Source organism: Chiloscyllium punctatum, chromosome 7 (assembly GCF_047496795.1).
Source record: "Chiloscyllium punctatum isolate Juve2018m chromosome 7, sChiPun1.3, whole genome shotgun sequence".
In the NCBI taxonomy this organism is placed as follows: Eukaryota; Metazoa; Chordata; class Chondrichthyes; order Orectolobiformes; family Hemiscylliidae; genus Chiloscyllium; species Chiloscyllium punctatum.
Window position 1 is genome coordinate 84600562 of NC_092745.1, and position 18660 is coordinate 84619221.

The window sequence follows — 18660 nt, forward strand, 5'->3', positions numbered from 1 at the left end:
AAATGAAATTACAAAGGTGTCAAAAGTCATTTATGTGAGTGTATAGGTTGAACTCGAACTTCTCCCAAAAGCGTAAAGTTTAATGTTGTTCTAAAACAATGATTTTCCAGTTGCTAAAAGTTATGATAGAAACTAATTACTTCGGTATATGTATTTCTGACTAAAGGAAAAAAGATATTTGCATTTTGTGTCTTCATATTTCTGAAATTGGCGTGTTACATAATTAAAAACTTAAAAGCGTTTGCATCGTCAATATTTTTGATACTGTACTTTGTAAAGTACTTTCTCAATTATTTATTATCTCTCAGTTTCTCATAAAGAACCTTATTTCAAAGTATTCATGCCCAGATAGTTTTCTTCATTTACTCATCCTACTTTTAGAACAGTTTGCAAACCCTTATAATCCTGTTAGGGTGAACTTTTTCTGATTAAAAATGTGTTCGTTCAACTTATTTGGCCTTTATGCTTAAATTTGGTACTGTATCATGCACTATTTATGAATATATTTGCGAATTGTAATCTTGATTATTACTCAGAACGTATACTATCTGTTATCATGGAATGTTTTCCTTGATTGATTACACACAAAAAGTAAACCAAAATTTGTTCATATTTTGAATACGGTCATATTTGAATTTTCATCGCTTCAAAATCCACTTTGACATTTTTATTATTAAATTGTTGTTTGTTCCGACAGGTTTGAGTGAAGACTTCCAAAAATCTGACAGCTAAAATGCGATAAAAATGAAGAAAAAATAGTTTCATACTGCATACTAAGTCAGGAATTGTAACGAAATTTTAAAAGGTGATCGTTTAGTTTTGTACCTACTAGTGAAATGTAATGGGCGTATGTTTGATTAAGTTTAACAATGCAAGTTCCAGGTATTGTTCATTGTTAAACATATATGAATATGCTTATCATCGATGCACCCTGTAATCATCTGTTGTCACTGATGAGCAGTGAGCACAATTCATTAGTACCCAAATTTAAAAAAAAGACATGGCAGATGCACATTACGGATTTAATATAAAAGTTATTTTTTAATTTGAAAAAAATGCTCAACTATCAATGCTTATCCTGTACATAAGGAATCGAAGTCTAGTTCTATTGTCTTTAAACTTGCACACGCGAAAGAAATAAAGGAAATTAACCTATCTTATTGTTTTCACTTAAATTCTATTTCATATTGTTAATACTTCATAATCAAAAATGGGGTGCTCAATTTAACTTGTTCTCTGCATTGGTGTATTTTGTAGGTAATAAATGGAGGTAATTCATTTATATTCCCAATCATGATCAGTGTTGAAACTGTCGAATATACTGCCTCAAATAATTCCTGACTTTTTTTCATTAAAAGGTAATTTACATGTGATTGCATGTTTAGCTCCTTGATAAAAAAAAGTGACGCGGGAATCTGTAGTTAATTTCATGTCCGCTAAATTACCCTGGCGAAAACGAGGATAATTTAGTTTGGGAGCTGAATGTTTAGAATTGTCAGCAACACAAAGTATTTTTAAGTTAGCCATGAAATGAGTGGGATTTCATATTATTATTTAAGATATAATTTGAAAATAATTTATCATTGCTTGATATACAATTAACAAAAACACGTTTTCCGTTAATTAGGATAACTGTCATGGATAAAAATAAAACTTAAATAATGTATTCGTGTGTCTGTAATAGTTCGGATAGATTTGATTCCCAGTTCGTCCAGCATTTCCACCCAAGTTTATTCCCATGTCTAATGAGTAGCGAAGATACTCATCACATTATATCTGATAGGTAAAAACAATGACTGCAGATGCTGGAAACCAGATTCTGGATTAGTGGTGCTGGAAGAGCACAGCAGTTCAGGCAGCATTATTCCTGATGAAGGGCTTTTGCCCGAAACGTCGATTTCGAAGCTACTTGGATGCTGCCTGAACTGCTGTGCTCTTCCAGCACCACTAATCCAAAACATTATATCTGATATCGCACCCCTTTGTTGAATTATACGTGCGCAGAAATGGTTAACTTCTTGTTTACACAAATTAATTTCACAAATTGCCTGCAACTTGAAATAACTAAATTGTTTAAATGTTAATTTCTATTGCTCACATTGAAACAGAAGACATTAAAGTCGCTCTTAGAAGAAATTGGTTAAATCTTTTAGGGTAAAATTATGCGTGGAATTGTAGCATTTATAGAAATCAGTTGTCGTAAATCGTGTATTTTAAGAATAAATAACGATGCAGGTGCATGTGTGAAGTAAATAGACGTATGCGCTGCAAACTGGACTCGAATTTAATTCAACTGAAATATTCTTTTGAAGTCTAACCTTTGTTTAATTTTACGCATGTGACAAACTCACGGCAGAATATGATTCAGGCAGTTAGCACAACCGAGGGGTGGTTTAAAACTTTCATGGATTGCGAAATTGACTTATTCAAAGAAAGGTAAAAGTAAACTAGGTCGTCGAAACGTGCTAGTCTGTCCCAATAAAGCTGTGCAAAGTATCTTTCTCTAAAATTAACGCTGCAGAACAAGATAGAAAAGCTCACGTAAATATTGAATTTGCAATACTCCATGCTGGGTAATCAGTGAAGTATCGAAGTTTAAAATCTTCATTCGCTGTCTTAAAACGTACGGTCGAGAATCATTGCATAGTAATGAATAGGACCAATACTCTTTATCCAGAACGAAACTTTAAAACTTTTTAAAGCAGCGACTTAAACTCGAAACACAAAGAAGTTTGTTTTTCAAACAAAAAAAACTTTCCCTTCTATTTTCGTGGCAACGATGTGGTTTTAAAACAAACCTCTTATTGATACTGTTTGGTTGAACTTTAATGTTCCCATGGTTATCGGCATCTGGGGCCGAATTATTATTTCCAAACCAGTGTGAAAATGTTGGTTGCCGATTAAACATATAAGTTGACGGTTCAGTCCTTCCCTTTAAGTATTCATATATATTTCTTTATTTGAGTCAGTAAATCGCCACTTAATTGTGAACACCTTCATTTCACTCACAATTGCCATGATTTATTTCAAAATCCAAATGAGAATTAGTGGAAATTTGTGACTATTTATTGAACTCTCGACTCCATTTTAGCAAGAAATCCCTCGAATGCGCTCCATACGGGTGCCGACAGAGTGAAAAGGGAGGAAAAGCACAGTAAAGAACTTTGTTTTAATAGAGTCTCCTTTTCAACCATTGCTTCAGAAAAGCAATAATTCTACTTCTAATGCCAAAATTTCGGGAGAAAAGCAAAACATTACAACAGCAAAATGGTAAAAAGAAACGACGCGGCGGAATGCACCATTGTAACTGGGGGAGGGTAAATCAACTCTCGCAACATTTTCCAAAATCAGGAAAATCACTTTTTACTTGTTGCTATTAGAGCCCTCTAGTTGTGGCATTGACCTGTGGGAACATCAGATCTGAGATCTTAATATAATAGTTTTGAAAAACAAAAATGCAAAGACTTTGTCTTTCTCACTCCCTGTTCTGGAATGTCCTCAAATCAATATCTCCAGCGCCAAACCGACAGGGACATTTCCGCAAGTGTCATGGATTCATACAATTAAGGAGAAAATTGTTGATTCCGTGCGTTAGAGTGATTCAATGCTGTGTTTGTTGTTTTTTTTTACATAATGCCGGACAGATTTTGCATTGTGATCTATTTTAGTAAACGTCAGCTCGCTTTGTACGTGCTGTCGCAGCGTCTAGTTTTGTTGAGACTTTATTTTCCACTTTAACATTGCCTTGTTTGTAAAGAGTCGAAAAGCTTTCTTATTCGCTGCAATCTCCTCGGTGTCAGAGATTATTTAAACGAAACATATCTGATTACGATTGATATGAAATTGCAGAAATAAGGAACAGTGAAATCCCCGAGAGCCATGTCTTCGTAACAGCATAACGATGGTGGTGGATGTATGTTCCGAAGTTCTTCGGGCGTACTTGTGGGCTGCTGTTCTTGTTGATCTGCAGTGTATCTGCAGTGAGAACCTTTTTATTAAAAGACGCGAGGCAACAGATCAAATATATTTCTGAGTGCCGTAACTGTGGATTAATTTGTAACCGGCAAGAGGGGAAACCAAAAGTATGACTTTCATTTTTACACGTTTGGCAAACCAGCTTTGAAACGTAAATAAAAATCTATGGAAAAATCAATAACATTTACCCGTGACGATTTAAGAAATGCAGCGATGAAAGCAAGTGTCTCAAGTATTACACTGCATTAGTCTTTTTTGTGTGCGTATGCAGTACGTCCGTATGGTGTGCACAAAAACTGTATGTGCCTTCCTACATTTAATGCATAAACGGAGTCTGATTACAGTTTGGAAGATGATTGGTGTAATTAGTTTGTACAGGATGTTATATACTATGTGGTGTGCAGCTGAATGCAATAAATTAAGCTTAATTCCTGTGCCTATTATTTTTGGACATGCTAATAATCCATGCAAATATATTCAACTTTTTGAAGTAAAACTGTATGTAAATTACAAAAAGCTGGCTCATCCAATGTTAAAATGCGTTAAAAGTTCACAAGCGTTCTTTACAGTTTAAAAAGTTACATTGTATATATTGTCCTAATATCATTTGCGTCGTACCCAAAAATACGTTCAATCGCACGGGGTTTTCAGTTCCCATGCGTCCTATACCATAAGCACACGCATTTTATTGGTCAGATAACGTAGCATATGATCTGTTCATATATCCACGCGGATAGTAACGTTTACAAGAAATGGCCGATCAAAAATAATTGATGTATTCCTGAGCAGGTTTGAAGCACGGTATATAATCAGCTTCTCAGACTTTTCTGTGGCAATTTGCTGACAATCCACGACGGTGTCTAACAAAAGCAGAATTTCACATCTTAGAGCCTACACTGTCATGTCAGAACAGAAATGACAACTTGTAATACACGTTAGGACAACAGCTTGTTAATTCAGTTGTCCAGCTACAATTATTAAAAAATTTTTCTGGTTCATTTACGGGGTCATGGACGTAGCTGACTAGGCCAATATATATTTAGGATATATGATATATAATATCCCACATATAATGAGATATAAGGATTCAAAATAAATTATTTGATTATTCTAACATTTTAAAACATATCTTTTTAGTGATAATCTCAGTAGACATTTACAAATCAGTTGTATGCGTAAAAGCAAACGTGTCATCATTAATATGCACACGACTAAGATAAGACCTCGTTGGATGCTGCCTGAACTGCTGTGCTCTTCCAGCACCACTAATCCAGTATAAGATAAGACCTGTGTTCTGATGAAGAGTCACCGGACTCAATGATGCTGCCTGAACTGCTGTGCTCTTCCAGCACCACTAATTCAAAACGTTAAATCTGCTTTCTCCCACAGATGCTGCCCGCTCTGCTGTGTTTCGCCAGCAATTTGTTTTTGTTTCAGATCTCCAGCATCCGCAGTTCTTTGTTTTATATTAACATAAGGCTTGTTTAGCAGCGAATATATGTTAGCTAGTTAATATGAATATCATAATAAAAGACAACGTTCTTTGAAAAATACGATCTTTATTCAATAATTTATTGATCACGACAGTTAAATTGTTGTTTAATAATTAGGTTTCCAAGGCAACGATGTTCACAAATAAAACTGGCAAAGTAAAAAGAAGATTATTTCAATTTTTAAAAAAACGTTCACTCTCTGAGCATCAATGTTTAAAAAAAACCTAAACTTTTCTTCCTTTTCATTAGCAACTGTTGCTATTTTGATTACAGCAGTCTGGAGATAATTTTCTACATAAAAACCACTTCACAAGAATACGATGATCAGTATGCGCTACTTATATTTCTCGGCCTACATATCACACGGCATGTTTTTCAATGCAATGATAGCCATAAGTTTTTTTTTTTAAATATGCATATGTATAAATATGCATATGTATATCTTTAAAACTAAATAAAATAGAAAAAAGATGAGGTCAACCGTATTAGGAGATGACTGGATTGAGAAATACACACATACTTTGCCCTTAACAAAGAAAACAATCGTCTTTCACATTTGCTTACCTAAGCTTGCTACCGAGAGAGTAAAAAAATCACAGCCGATTACAAATGCCTTCTGCATATACATTTGACATGAGAGAAGCTTCAGCCGGTGCAGCCTGTACGTATTAGTGCGGCGATAGAACTCGAGCCCGGGAATGGAATCCCAGGCCAGACGCTCGCACCACTCGCGTCTCCCGGGATTCTAGAAGCCGATTGGATGGACGTGTGGTCGCCTCTGTGCGTGGTTTCTATGCAAATACCGATGCGGAAATAAACAGTGAGCGCTGCAAATCGATGTAACTTCTCAGGGCGCTCCACAAAAAGTGTTCTTTCGCCATCAACACTGAGCCAGGGAGCTGGGAGTGATCTTGGAAGGCTTTCAAAAGGGCTTCTTCTTTGGAAACAAAAAAAGCCTCAGACATCTTTCGCCGACTTTTTTTTTGCAGTGGCTTTTGCATGGTTTCGCTTCCGGTTTGCAACGGTTCCCAGTTTATATATTAAAACCAAAAAAAGCAACAAAAAGGCGACAACAAATGAAGCTAAACGTCTGAACAATTTAAAGTTTCTCACGTACTCTTTACATGGCAATGGTACGTGATACATAATGAGCTTTTTAAAATTATGATTTTAAGAGATTATAAACTTGAATGCAAAATAAGATTTAGCAGGATATATTATATTTGAAATATATTTAATAATGTTGCAGGCTGGTTATTTGATAATAGGATGTTTTTCTTTTAATTCACGCCTGTTCCAGTTTGTGTCCATGTGGAATATGTCAATTATTGCGCCAAGAATAAGCTGCTGCTGTGAGCTTGGAAAGCGCTGAGCTTGGCAAATTTCCCCCGTCGCTTGTCTCGTCCAAGAGGGGGTCAAAAAATAACGTTGCGTACTCACTCTGTCGAGACGTGTGACTTGGTCTCAAAACCTTTTCTTCGAACGGTCAGCCGAACTAGAGACGTGAACTTAACCCAGTGTGATAGGCAACCCTTTCTACCAATCGAAACTTCGATTGATATCCTCAACGCTGCACTGCGCCAATCAATATGTAGAAAGGCGAGGCTTCCGTCTTATGCTAGATGTAAGGCAGGTTGTTGCAAGGGTATCTTGGGAACTGTAGTTCAGATATGTACAGTATAGCTGGATTAATGAATATTTACGAAGAACGTGTAATGGGAGATTGTATATTAGTTGCATAACGTTTTGTGCGTGTTAAAATGTGTTAAGATATGTTTTCATTTGTGTGACAGAAACACTCTAAATGCCTTTTATATAAAGAGCTCATCCTTAAAAGTTGCGTTCAGTGTCTTGTAACTATAATTAAGCTAAACGAGGTGAGAGAACTTTTCATGGAATAAATAAATCGCACTATTCTTGAGACCACGAATTATGCTAAATACTAAGTCAGGATACTGTTTAAAATTCAATCCAAAACCTAGGGGATATTGAACAATGATAAAAGCTAACGTTTTAATTTAATTATATATATATAAAAGGTTTGCAATTATATACAATACACACACAATTAAACTATTTGACAGTATCCCTTCAAATAATCTCGCATGAATGTTGCTCATATATTAAATGTTGGCAGGCCAGGATAGAAAACACCAAGAATTTATAGTGCGACCAAAGCAATACCGTACAGGTCTCCCTCTGCATTCGAAGGAGGATGAGGAATGGGACCGTAAAAATCTTTGAAATGTTTGGATGAGAACTGGTGCAATTTTTTTTAGATAAATTGATTTTATGAGATTCTAAATGAGTTATGACGCCCAAATCCGCGACCCATAGCCAGAGGGATTTCTGCAGCATATGAATTCAAGAATTAGAGGAATGTAGTCGTCGGAATGATTCATCCGTATAGTGAGTGGTGTAGTATTCTATAGTCTAATAGAACGATTCATCTGTTTTGCGTCGACGTGTATGTTTTATATAGCTGACTACACAAGCCTGCATATGATGGTATTATCTCCTTATAAAGGAAGGCGCGGTGCCTTCACTGAAAAGAAACACTTTGTACATGCTGCTTACTCTGTTGCTGGTGAGCACATTTCATTTTACTGACCATCCCAGTCTATACGTGATCTTAACATTAGAGAAATGCAGTTTGAGAAATAGGCGGTGTAGTACCACTAGAATGAAATGACTTTTATTAGATACGGGAACCCCAAAGTACTTTGAAGATACATTACACGTGTTGACCTAACAAAAAAAAACCTTCTGCATGGGTACTTTTAGAATCCCAGGATAAATCTAACCAATAGCCCGAGAGATACTGGACAAAATATAATGGTGATGTACAATTGTCTGGTGTAAGCTAATTCAGATGCCTTAAATGTACAATAAAAGTGTGCATGTGTTTAATTAGGAATTATTGAACAGACACAGAGGAACCTGTGTTATTCAGCTAAATTGCTGATGCAGTGAAAAGTCGAAGAGTTAGCAAGCCTGGTTTTGGTTGCAACATGTTGGAAGATGTGGTCTTGTGCTGAGCTCCTAACCTTGTGTCGTACATTTTCATTCCTCCTGGATGTTAATTCTGGTTTCGCTTTGTACTTTCGGAACTGCGTTCCGTCTATTCGCTTTAACAGTCTCGACCATTTCATTGAGATGCTAAGGCCCTCAGTCTTCAACAGATCAAATACCTTGAGGCGAGTTATTGTACGCTAAGTGCAGGGGAAGAGAAGGGGTATTTCAGAAATCGTGCACATTTCTCGCGAAATACTTGTGGATAATTACGTGAGAAAATCTTAAAACTTAAATCTAAGTGTGCTGTTCGTTCCACTTTGTGTTATGAGCCATTGCTGGTCAATTACTCGAATAGAGGTGCGCAGTGCACAGGAGCAAAGACTCCAAGACCCAGAGTGCGTTGCAGCAAGAGTACATGCGCGCTGGCAGGCCGGTCCTTCCCCATTCAGTGTGTTACATCTGGGTCACTAGCGCAGGCAGCAGAGAAAATGTCAAACAATGAGCGGCAGCAGCCGAGCGGAGGAGCCGTGGACGTGACATTCGTCTAGGTGACGCGATGTGGAAAAAAAACCCAATTCTCAGCCACATGATTCTTAGTTATGTATTACAATTTACTGTTGTTTAAAAAGGCGCCAAAGCTACAAATCGTCATCTTGCCTTATTTAAACAGACTTAACCGGGATGAGGAAAGAATAGAAAAAAAATTCCCAATTCACTTTCCCAACTAACTTTTGGTGCAGGGAAACCAATGTAATAAATGATTTGCTTTAAGGCAACAAAACACTCCATATTTATTTATCTCAAAGTTGCAGGCTGACTTTAAGTTTTTTATAAAAAAAATTAACAAAATACATAAAATTCACAATTCCTTTTCTAGCTCGATAAGAGATCTAGGCACTTGGGGGTCTTTCTCACGTTCAAGTCCAAGTTGAGAGTAGGCATTCACGTTTATTTTTAGGCGCCGCTTGCTGCCAGAGTTTTGCTGCTGCATTTGCTCGGGGTGTTGACGCAGGGAGCTGGCTCGCTGATGTAGGGAGGGTGAACAGAGGTGGGAGGGGGTGAAAAAACCAGGGTGTTGTGTTTTGTTAAAATTCAGGAAGGTTCGATGGAGCTGCAGGCCGAGAACTGCGGCCGGGGAAGGGTGTAGTCTCCCAGCGGGTGGAGGAAGGCTGGAGAGCGGGCTTCGCTTCACTGACAGCCAGCCCACAAGTGTGAATTTTTCCTCTCTCTCTCTCTCTCCTCTTCCTTCTCACATACAACCAGAGAGAGAGAGATCGCAGCTGTAAGAAAGCAAGCTGAGAACGGGCGGATATATATATAAAAAAATAACAAATGCTAAAAGGTGGTGTGAGAGAGGGCGGGGAAGGTGTGTGAGTGAGTGAGACAGAGCGAGAGGAGCACTGCCTGGACTGTCAGAATGAGCCACGGAGAGTTGGGATGTAGACTATATACTAACTAAAGGCGGGGTTAAAGTTCAGGATGGAGAAGAGAGCTGGCTTCAGTTCGAGACTGAAATGTGAAAGCCGGCTTTTCCTCTCACCACCACCAGCACCGCCACAATAATGTACTCTCCGCTCTGTCTCACCCAGGTAGGATACAATTCTGCAACATTTGTATCCCTTTAGAGTCCGTCCTGCTTCTTTTTGATATATTAAACTTTTTTTTTCTCTTTTATTTAAATGCCTCCTGTCTCTCAGATCAGTGACTGGGTTCCGCGATCTGCCCCCACTGAGGCACATGGCTAATGGCGGATACGTATTAATATTTATTATTTTTCTGACTGCATTTTTTTTGGAAACAGAAACAAATCTGGGGTAATGCCACACATTTTGCAAGAGCGGCTCTCCAAAGAGGTGCCGCGCGTACCTCGGGACATTTCGCAGGCAGGAAAGTGCTGCGATCGCTGCTTTTCTTGGGGGAGGCATAGTGGGGGAGTGGGGGGGTGGGGGGGGGGGGGAGGGTGGTGAATGAGTGTGTGTGTGTGTGTGTGTGTGTGTGGGGTGGGGATGGGGGTGGGGGTGAAGCAGGCGGTGGGGAATCACGCTTTTGTTGTGCCTCTAAGGTACACAGTTTACTCACAACAAGCGGTGCGCGCAAGTTTCGTGTTAATATCTTTCATAACAAAATCGCGCTGCTGCCTTCCACAGCGTACTGCACCTCCTTCCCAATCATCTTCGGCAAGTTAGGCGCTCGCTTTGCTGTTGTTTCCAACCCCCCTTCACACACCCCTAAACTGATTTTTCACAACGTTTTGGAAAGCAGTGTGTTTGATTTTCTCTCTGTCTCTCTCTCTCTCGGGGCACTGTGATGCTGTCAGGTGTGAACTGTCCACGCGTCTAAGTGACTTTTTTTTTGTCCCTGGGAGGGCGAGTAGCTTGAACTTTAGGCAACAGTTCCCCGCCAGAGCGCCCGATCCGATGGGGGTGTGGGCATTGAGGTTTGGGACGGCATCGGCTTCCTTTCCCAGCTCCTCAATATTTTGATTTGTCTGCAACCCCCTCCCACCCACCCCCCCCAACTCCACAGCAATGTCATTGCTCTCGCTAAGTTACCACCGTTCTGTTAGCGCCCGTAAAGCTTTCTACTTCGCTGTGCGATTTTGTTATTGCCTCGTCGCTACTTCAAGCATTATTGAAGAAGTCAGGGTTTTCCCCGTTGAAACGCTGTCTGCTCGAGTGCTGTGCTTCTTGTGTTTCCACTCAAGTTTCCAGAGCGGAATTTTGCTTCGAAATCCGCCTTCTTTCACATTCTATAGCGTGCGGGATAACTAACCCGTGTTGTTCAATCTATTCAGTTCAAAAGTCATCCCTTACAGTGAAGTCAGAAATCGCTGGTTTTTAGATAGCATGTTGAAATTATTTCGGTAAAAACCTTATCTCCCACAGTATCACTGTAGAATTTTAATGAACATTTGATTGTTAGTCTTACATTAAAAAAACACATTCTTGCACGTGATTTAAACTTTTAAAAGCATTATGAACAATGACCAATCTTTGCAACGTTACTGTGAATCGACTTAAAGCATTTCTTTGTTTGGGTAAGGGGGCATCATGAGCATCTTTATATAACCTTTTTTAACCTATTAAAGTATCTATACAAAAGATTCGTATCATGCCTTAGAGACATTTTTAACAGCAATATAAAGTATTTGCATCCATCTTGAATTAACTGTTGGTCTTTATATTCCTGAAGTTTGCCTTCCTTATTCACCCAAAGGACAGAAACCACATTAAACTATTGTACTTCAGTATGAAGTAGAAAATTGGAAATTAGTCAATATTTCTAAAATGAAATACAAATTTAAGATAAATTCTACTAAATCTTAAGTAACCAATACATACAAAGCATTTGCAGCCGTTTATTGCATAAGAATCTCTAATTTCTAATCTTATATAGAATCATTACATTTCAGTGAAGATTTTGGTTTTATGTCCTTTTATCTAATCGGGTAGTTAACTGCAAGTTTTATGGAGACCCTCAGTTTCAACCCTTTTCCCAAACTTACTGCGTTATTTTAATGACACACATTCACAAATCTGCTTTATAATGATCTTTTTTGGTAAAAAAAAATGTCAGGTGCTGTGTCTGAAGGAAAACAAAATTGTGTTTCGGTCTTTTAAATTAAGAAGTGATTACTATAAATGTTATTGCATTGCACTGAAATGAACAGATTGATTGATATTGAAATAACCTGTCAAAATACTTACTGGAAAAAAACAGAGACTAGAATATGTCAGTCTGAATCAGTCAGTTGTTTTAATTTAACATTACAAACTTCTTTAAATGGATTCTGTTTGCCGTTTCCCTTGCAGAACTAGTTAATTTTTTAAAACCATGCAAAATGATAAGAACTGCCTAGAATTACTTAAGAACACACTGGATTGTTATAATACATGAACCAAACTAGTGAGAAAATAACAAACACTGTATAGTGTTGAATGGGCAATTTGATTTTCAGCACTAGAGACAGTTGTTTGTAAACAATAAAGTAGTCCAATTATCAGTGTCGTAGTGGAAGTATGCATAGTTTTGACCACCTCAAAGAAAATTGGTGCTTATTCTGTTTGCTTCTTCATTATATATGGTATACATTAATTGATGAGGCAATGCCAAAGGAAGGACATGCATGCTGCACTGGAGTGCAGTGCTGAGGTTTAAATGAAAATAGACCCACAACAAAACCACAACTTCACTGATTGTCACTTAAGGAACTAAGTGGTTTGGCCTCCAAATGTTTAGAATATTTAGAAATTGGCTCAAACTTGGGGCCTACAATCTAATAATGCAAAGCTGAAATAGACTTTAATACTAAGAAAATACAGTTTATTTCTTGATTGTGTAATTAAGCAAAAGATCAACTTGCTATCGTCTGCACCTCATAGGCCCCTGTAATTGAAACTATTTTCAGTTTACAAAACTTAATTTAACTGCTACAGGTGCTTAATATCCAAATCGTTTTGTGCCCATTTGAATTGTAGAAATTGGAATCACTGCAGCAATGTATATTAATAATGGCAGCTAAAATTCCGAGCCAATGCACTTTTCCGATTAAGTTGAACTTTTTTTGTTTTTTATGATCCGATTGTTTTATTTACAGCAGAAGTTAAGTTTCTTAATTCCATATTGAGGTTGAGATGGAAAGCTGTCAGCGATGGGGAAGATTTAGGATTGACATTGGGCAAAAGTAGTTTAAAGCTTCTTTTCGGCATTAGCTCTGAGGTGGAGCAGGAAAACTGTGCATTGGCTGATTTCCAACATAAAGTCGATGCAAGAATCTATGAAACTGGTCAACTTCTGACTGGATTAAAACATAAATGTACATTTCCAAAAACTGCCTAATAAATTACAAAGCTCCTTGTTCTGAATGCTAAATTCTTATCATCATCTACCCCGTTAATTTTCTGAGGTTAATCAGTCACTATATTTTTTTTAAGTTGTTGTTAAGGTTTTCTTTTTATTTAGTTAATGTTTTACTTTACTCCTCACACTGCAAGTGAGTTTATAGGTCCGAATTCTGTTGCAGTAACAACTTAAGAGATCAGATCTGAACTTGTGGCATCTGGAGGCCACAGCAAAGGACACCAATGTGGTGACATAGTATCACCACACTGGCATCCCTTGTTCCATGCATTCATGCAGCCAAGGTCAAACACTGACTCGAGGTTTTAATCCATAGCTCAACTATATCCATATTCACTCCATAAACACACACTGTCAGGAATGAGTCTTTATCTTGGGATGAATTCTAGAGTTTGCAATTCATGCCATATTTAGGATAGTCATTTTAGTGTGGAATTGAATTAATCTGAATTCACGATATCAGTAGAGATTTGTGTCTTTATGCTACTTTATTATACTTTGACCGAGTTAAATCATATGGTAGTGGTTATCTTAAAGAATCTTTCAATGAAAGGTTTAGAGTGAAGCAAAAAAGAAATGGCTACTTAACTCTTTTATTTAAATTTTGAAAACAAGTTGTTAAAATTATTTTAAATTTTACACAGGAAAAAAATGGATTATCCAGTCCTTTGTCTTCCCAACCTTTGAGATGCTATAGAAACAAGCATATATATGTTTAGGGTAGACAGTTAATAAATTTGAGCTTCATTATTTGTTTTGGCAGTTTGAAAATCTCCTTTACAGGACAGATTGTTACCTACGTGTAGATGATTGTAGTAAAGGAATTCAGTTAAGCTTGAAGAATTACAGGCCAGATGTCGTGTGGCTGGAGAAAGGTTGGTAAATGAAAATTCATTTTAATCTAAAAATCCTCTAAATGTTCCCACCAATGCAACATTTTTTCATTAATTTATTTCATTAAAGAAAATCCCTTCCAGCCTGTACAGCTATGGCATCGTTCATACAATGGAAATGCACAACCTTATTCAGTAGAGATAATGTAAAATATACACCTTCCAAAAAAAATTCTGCTGAACAATCAAACATTGTGTGTTTTTCATTGTAAAAGTTTTGCTATCTTGTTTTATTTAAAAGAAAAACAATTTAAGCAACATTTAGTTTAAACAAGAGGAAAAAGACAGATGGTAGTTGTGCTGAAAATGATTTCCCGTTTCTTTTGTAGCTTTTTACGTATAATTACGCCATTTTAAATTTAGTTGTTTATTAATTTCCTTGGTTTTGACTAGTTAATTGTACAAGTAAAACAACGTGTTATGTGATATTTTAAACACTTTAAGTATTTAACCATATGCAAAAAACTTGGGCTACCTGCTTTGTTTTTATTTGTATGGAATTACTGGGTAGTTGCATATCAGTTTGCCAGAGTCACTGTAATATTATTGATTAAAAATTTGATTTCAATGGTTTATCGTGATCACAGTTTCTTGTCTATATTTACAGTATTTACTTATGTATATATTGGTATTGGTACTTGAGTGGGGGGGTGGGGTGATAGTGGTGAGTGGGATGTTGTAGTGATGGAATGGGGATGGGTGGGTGGGTGGGATGTGTTTTATCATGTTACTGAATAAGGATTACAAACAAACTACTTATTAATAAAGTATTTTGTACTTCCTATTTGGCATCACCAAGCTGGAACTCCAAATAATGTCTGAGTATTTTTATTTTTCACAAGGGCACAGCTCAATATGACATTTCTTGAGAAAATAGCATGAATTCACAATGAAGAATATGCAGATTTTTTTTCTCTGACTGTACAGACTTGCTGTGTTTGAAACCATCTTGTGAAGGGGTGTGGGGGGGGGGGGGGTGGGGGTTATCCTCTCTTGCTTTGCACAAAGCCCCCTCGTACGAGCTGTTGATTGGCATTCTAGTGTGTGGAATTTGCCAAATAGGCGGGCTCATGCTGGCTACACCACATGCAAAGGGTTGGGGACGGAGAGTGAAGAGATCTGCTTTTTTTTAAAGCTGGCGAAGGTTAATGAAAGCACCCATGCTTTAGTCGAGGGAACCTTCTCTTTACTGTTTTGGGAAAGCTCTTCATAAACAAACCGAGCACACGCAGGGAGTGTCTTGAATATTGGCAAGTGTTTTGGACGTTACCTACATGGGTGCTTTCAGTTACGCTGTCGGCATCTTTCTGACTGTTCTACACAAAGAATACTCACTGTACATGGCATAAATTTTTCTAAGTCAAGCTTCAAACAAAATACTGCGCTGGTTGGACTATACAATGGTATTGAATTAAATCTATTATTTCAATGAAATGTGTCTTGATTTTTAATTTTTATTATGTCTTTGCCCAATAGGAAAATAATTCTGATAAAGGTTGAATGCAATGCTACTGCTTTTGTTAAAACTTAATTTTTGCTTATTCTTTCTCCCTTGGTTTTTTTCCCCGACAGGATGAATTCCATCCCTTCATTGAAGCACTTCTGCCCCATGTCCGAGCTTTTGCGTACACATGGTTCAACTTGCAAGCCCGAAAACGAAAATACTTCAAGAAGCATGAGAAGCGCATGTCAAAGGAGGAAGAGAGAGCGGTGAAGGATGAACTCCTGAGTGAAAAACAAGAAGTGAAGCAGAAATGGGCATCCAGGCTTCTGGCAAAGCTGCGCAAAGACATCCGACCTGAGTATCGAGAGGATTTTGTGCTCTCAGTCACTGGGAAGAAACCTTCTTGCTGTGTGCTTTCAAACCCAGACCAGAAAGGCAAGATGCGGCGAATTGACTGTCTGCGTCAAGCAGACAAGGTCTGGAGGCTGGACCTGGTTATGGTGATTTTATTCAAAGGTGTTCCGCTCGAAAGTACTGATGGTGAACGACTCGTAAAGTCCTCGCAGTGCTCTAACCCTGGGCTGTGCGTACAGCCACATCATATAGGAGTTTCTGTTAAGGAACTCGATTTATATTTGGCGTACTTTGCGCAGGCAGCGGGTAAGTGCATTTTTCAGAAGTGTTCTTAGAATTTTATTTATAAAGATAAACTTGATCTTCATTCTTGTGAAACGGTTGTGTTGCATGTGTCCTCACCTAAAACCGAACCTCATGTAATGGTTGTTTTGTGTGTATACCTTTTCTGTAAATGTAACTTCCTACTGCATGCTCCTATAGATAATCTAGACCCTGTCTTGTTGTAAAGTGCAATCTAAAGTTGATAAAAAAATGATTTTAAACAGGAATTTTGATTTTTGTTTTATGTAATAATTTCAATTGGTCATTGCAGGCCAGATCTGAAAGCAGCTTTTAAACTTTCAGTTGTGTTTCTTGTGCCCTTCACCATATAATTTTCCTTTAGGATCAAATCAGCATCTTCTCTTTCTTTCCCCCCCACCTCACAGCCTGCGATGGAAGATGAAAATCCCGACAGGAAGTATATTTTGTTTGTGTTAAAAAATATCCCTGCATTTTTGGTGGGATTGTGTTAACATACACAACAAAGGATATACAACTGAAAAAGCCCAATCATTGGTTTAAATGTTGGGGTCAGCTATTGCCTCAGAGTGTTGGTTCAAAAGTTGTGCCAACTTGGGTATAGCAGTGGCAACCTGCAAAAAAGGAACTAAGAGTTTATTGCTGTAAATTGTCTGCAGCCCAAGTGAAGTGTCAAACTCTGGATTCTACACATTACTTACAGAGGCAAAGTAATCCAGAATGTGGCATTCTCCACTGGCTTTTGTCATAGAGATCTTGTGTTCTTTTTCAAATATGTTTGTATTTGCAGGTACCTTGTGTGAATGCAGGTTGTGGTCATTGAACAAAATAAAGGCAGGAAACAATTCAGCTATTCATTTAAGATCTTAGTGTTTTTGTCACTTTTAACATGGACCAATGTTGTAAATGCCTTGCATTTATTTCTGTTGCAACCCTATCAGTGCAAATCACTGATCTTCATAATATCAAGTATTTTGGAAAAGCACTGAGTGAGCTTTAATCTTCACACTATATTAAAATATTCATTTCCAGTTTGATAACTTTCTATTTTCAGAAACATTTTGCATTTAAGAATTTGCTTTTTGATTGTTACAGCCACCAATGGAACTTCTGTTTATTCTAAGCCAGCAACAATTTGAAGGGTTAGAAACTCGAGTCAGTTTTGTGGCCATTGATTTTGGAAATAACAGAGATAACCGCTAAAGGTTGACGTGCCAAAACAGTCAAAATATTTTGGAAAATAAGTTCTATTACATTCTCCCTATTGCATTATAGTTGTTATTAAAACTATGTAATGGACGAATAGACCAGATTAAACACAAAAAACAAAAATGTTCACTAAAATAAGTGAAACGAAATGTATGCAGTACATTTTAAATAATTTGTATTTTAAAATTGGGTGCTTACTGAAAGTTGTGTGCAAAAAATATATTGGATCTTGTTTGGCCTGCTTGGAAGGTTCAGGAGTTTTCAATGGACTGAGCAGCTGCCAGTGTTGGCAGAAAGCATGAACTCTAAAAAGTGCTTTGTCCAACATGCCAAAGCCAACATGGGAATACGTGGCCACTTTTTTTTTCGCTGACGCTCTGCTCTTTCCTGTAGTCTGATCGTAAGCGCCATGTTTTAGGGAGTAGCGATTGTATCGCTGATAGATTTTAAAAATTAAATTCAACAATTTTCTCTTAAAATTAAAACGGGGTACATGCAGTTCTGAAATTTAGTGTAGATAATTGAATTTTCCAACAAGTGCTAAATGCATCGACTGGTTAAATAATCTCTCTCAATCTTTTGTGTAAATAAATTTAAATAATAATTCAGCAGTGCTTCAGCCTTTTGAAAATGACCCAAAGCTGTGTAAAAAACCAAGGTAGCTAATGATGGATGATAAGCAACAATTTAGAGTGTGAAAATATTTTACTCAGCATATTACTAATAGACCTCCTATAGTTGTTAAAACTGATTTAGCAATTTCTGGAAAGTAACCAGGTATTTCTGGTATATTGAAGATATGCATATTTTTTAAAATGATCTTTTAATTTGTTTTGAGTTTTGTTGACTGTTTGCTCATACTGTAACACTTTTTAAACTAAAGAATTTGTTTGGACGTGAAATCAGGGGTTGTTTGCTTTTCAGTTGATTTAACTTAGAATAATCCAGACAACCATAGCATGGTAAATACTAGTGACTAGTTTCATGTCACCTGTCCCGAGGTTCTATTTGTTTGGTATGTTAGAGGTTTCGTTATAGACCAGCAGGACAATTTCAAAATCCTATTCAAGAGCCCATTCCCTTTGTGGAAGAAGTGTGGAAATAAAGTAATGAC

The 18660-nt window shown here is 37.3% G+C and overlaps 1 protein-coding gene across 9 annotated transcripts in view; it reads left to right on the forward strand.

Annotated features, from left to right (window-relative positions):
• nfia (nuclear factor I/A) overlaps nucleotides 1–18660 on the forward strand; it is a 732272-nt gene that overhangs the window by 231052 nt on the left and 482560 nt on the right. For 3 of the 9 annotated variants that reach the window (XR_011961150.1, XM_072574238.1, XM_072574239.1), the window contains exons 1-2: nucleotides 9614–10072; nucleotides 15809–16340. Coding sequence is in view for 3 of the 9 variants with exons in the window: in XM_072574238.1 (XP_072430339.1) it covers nucleotides 10046–10072; nucleotides 15809–16340 (559 nt within the window). In the remaining 6 variants the exon portion in view is untranslated. Of the gene's footprint in view, nucleotides 1–6341; nucleotides 6602–9613; nucleotides 10073–14103; nucleotides 14219–15808; nucleotides 16341–18660 lie in introns of those variants that run through there. The other 6 variants (XR_011961147.1, XR_011961152.1, XR_011961149.1 and 3 more) reach the window with 5 other exon arrangements.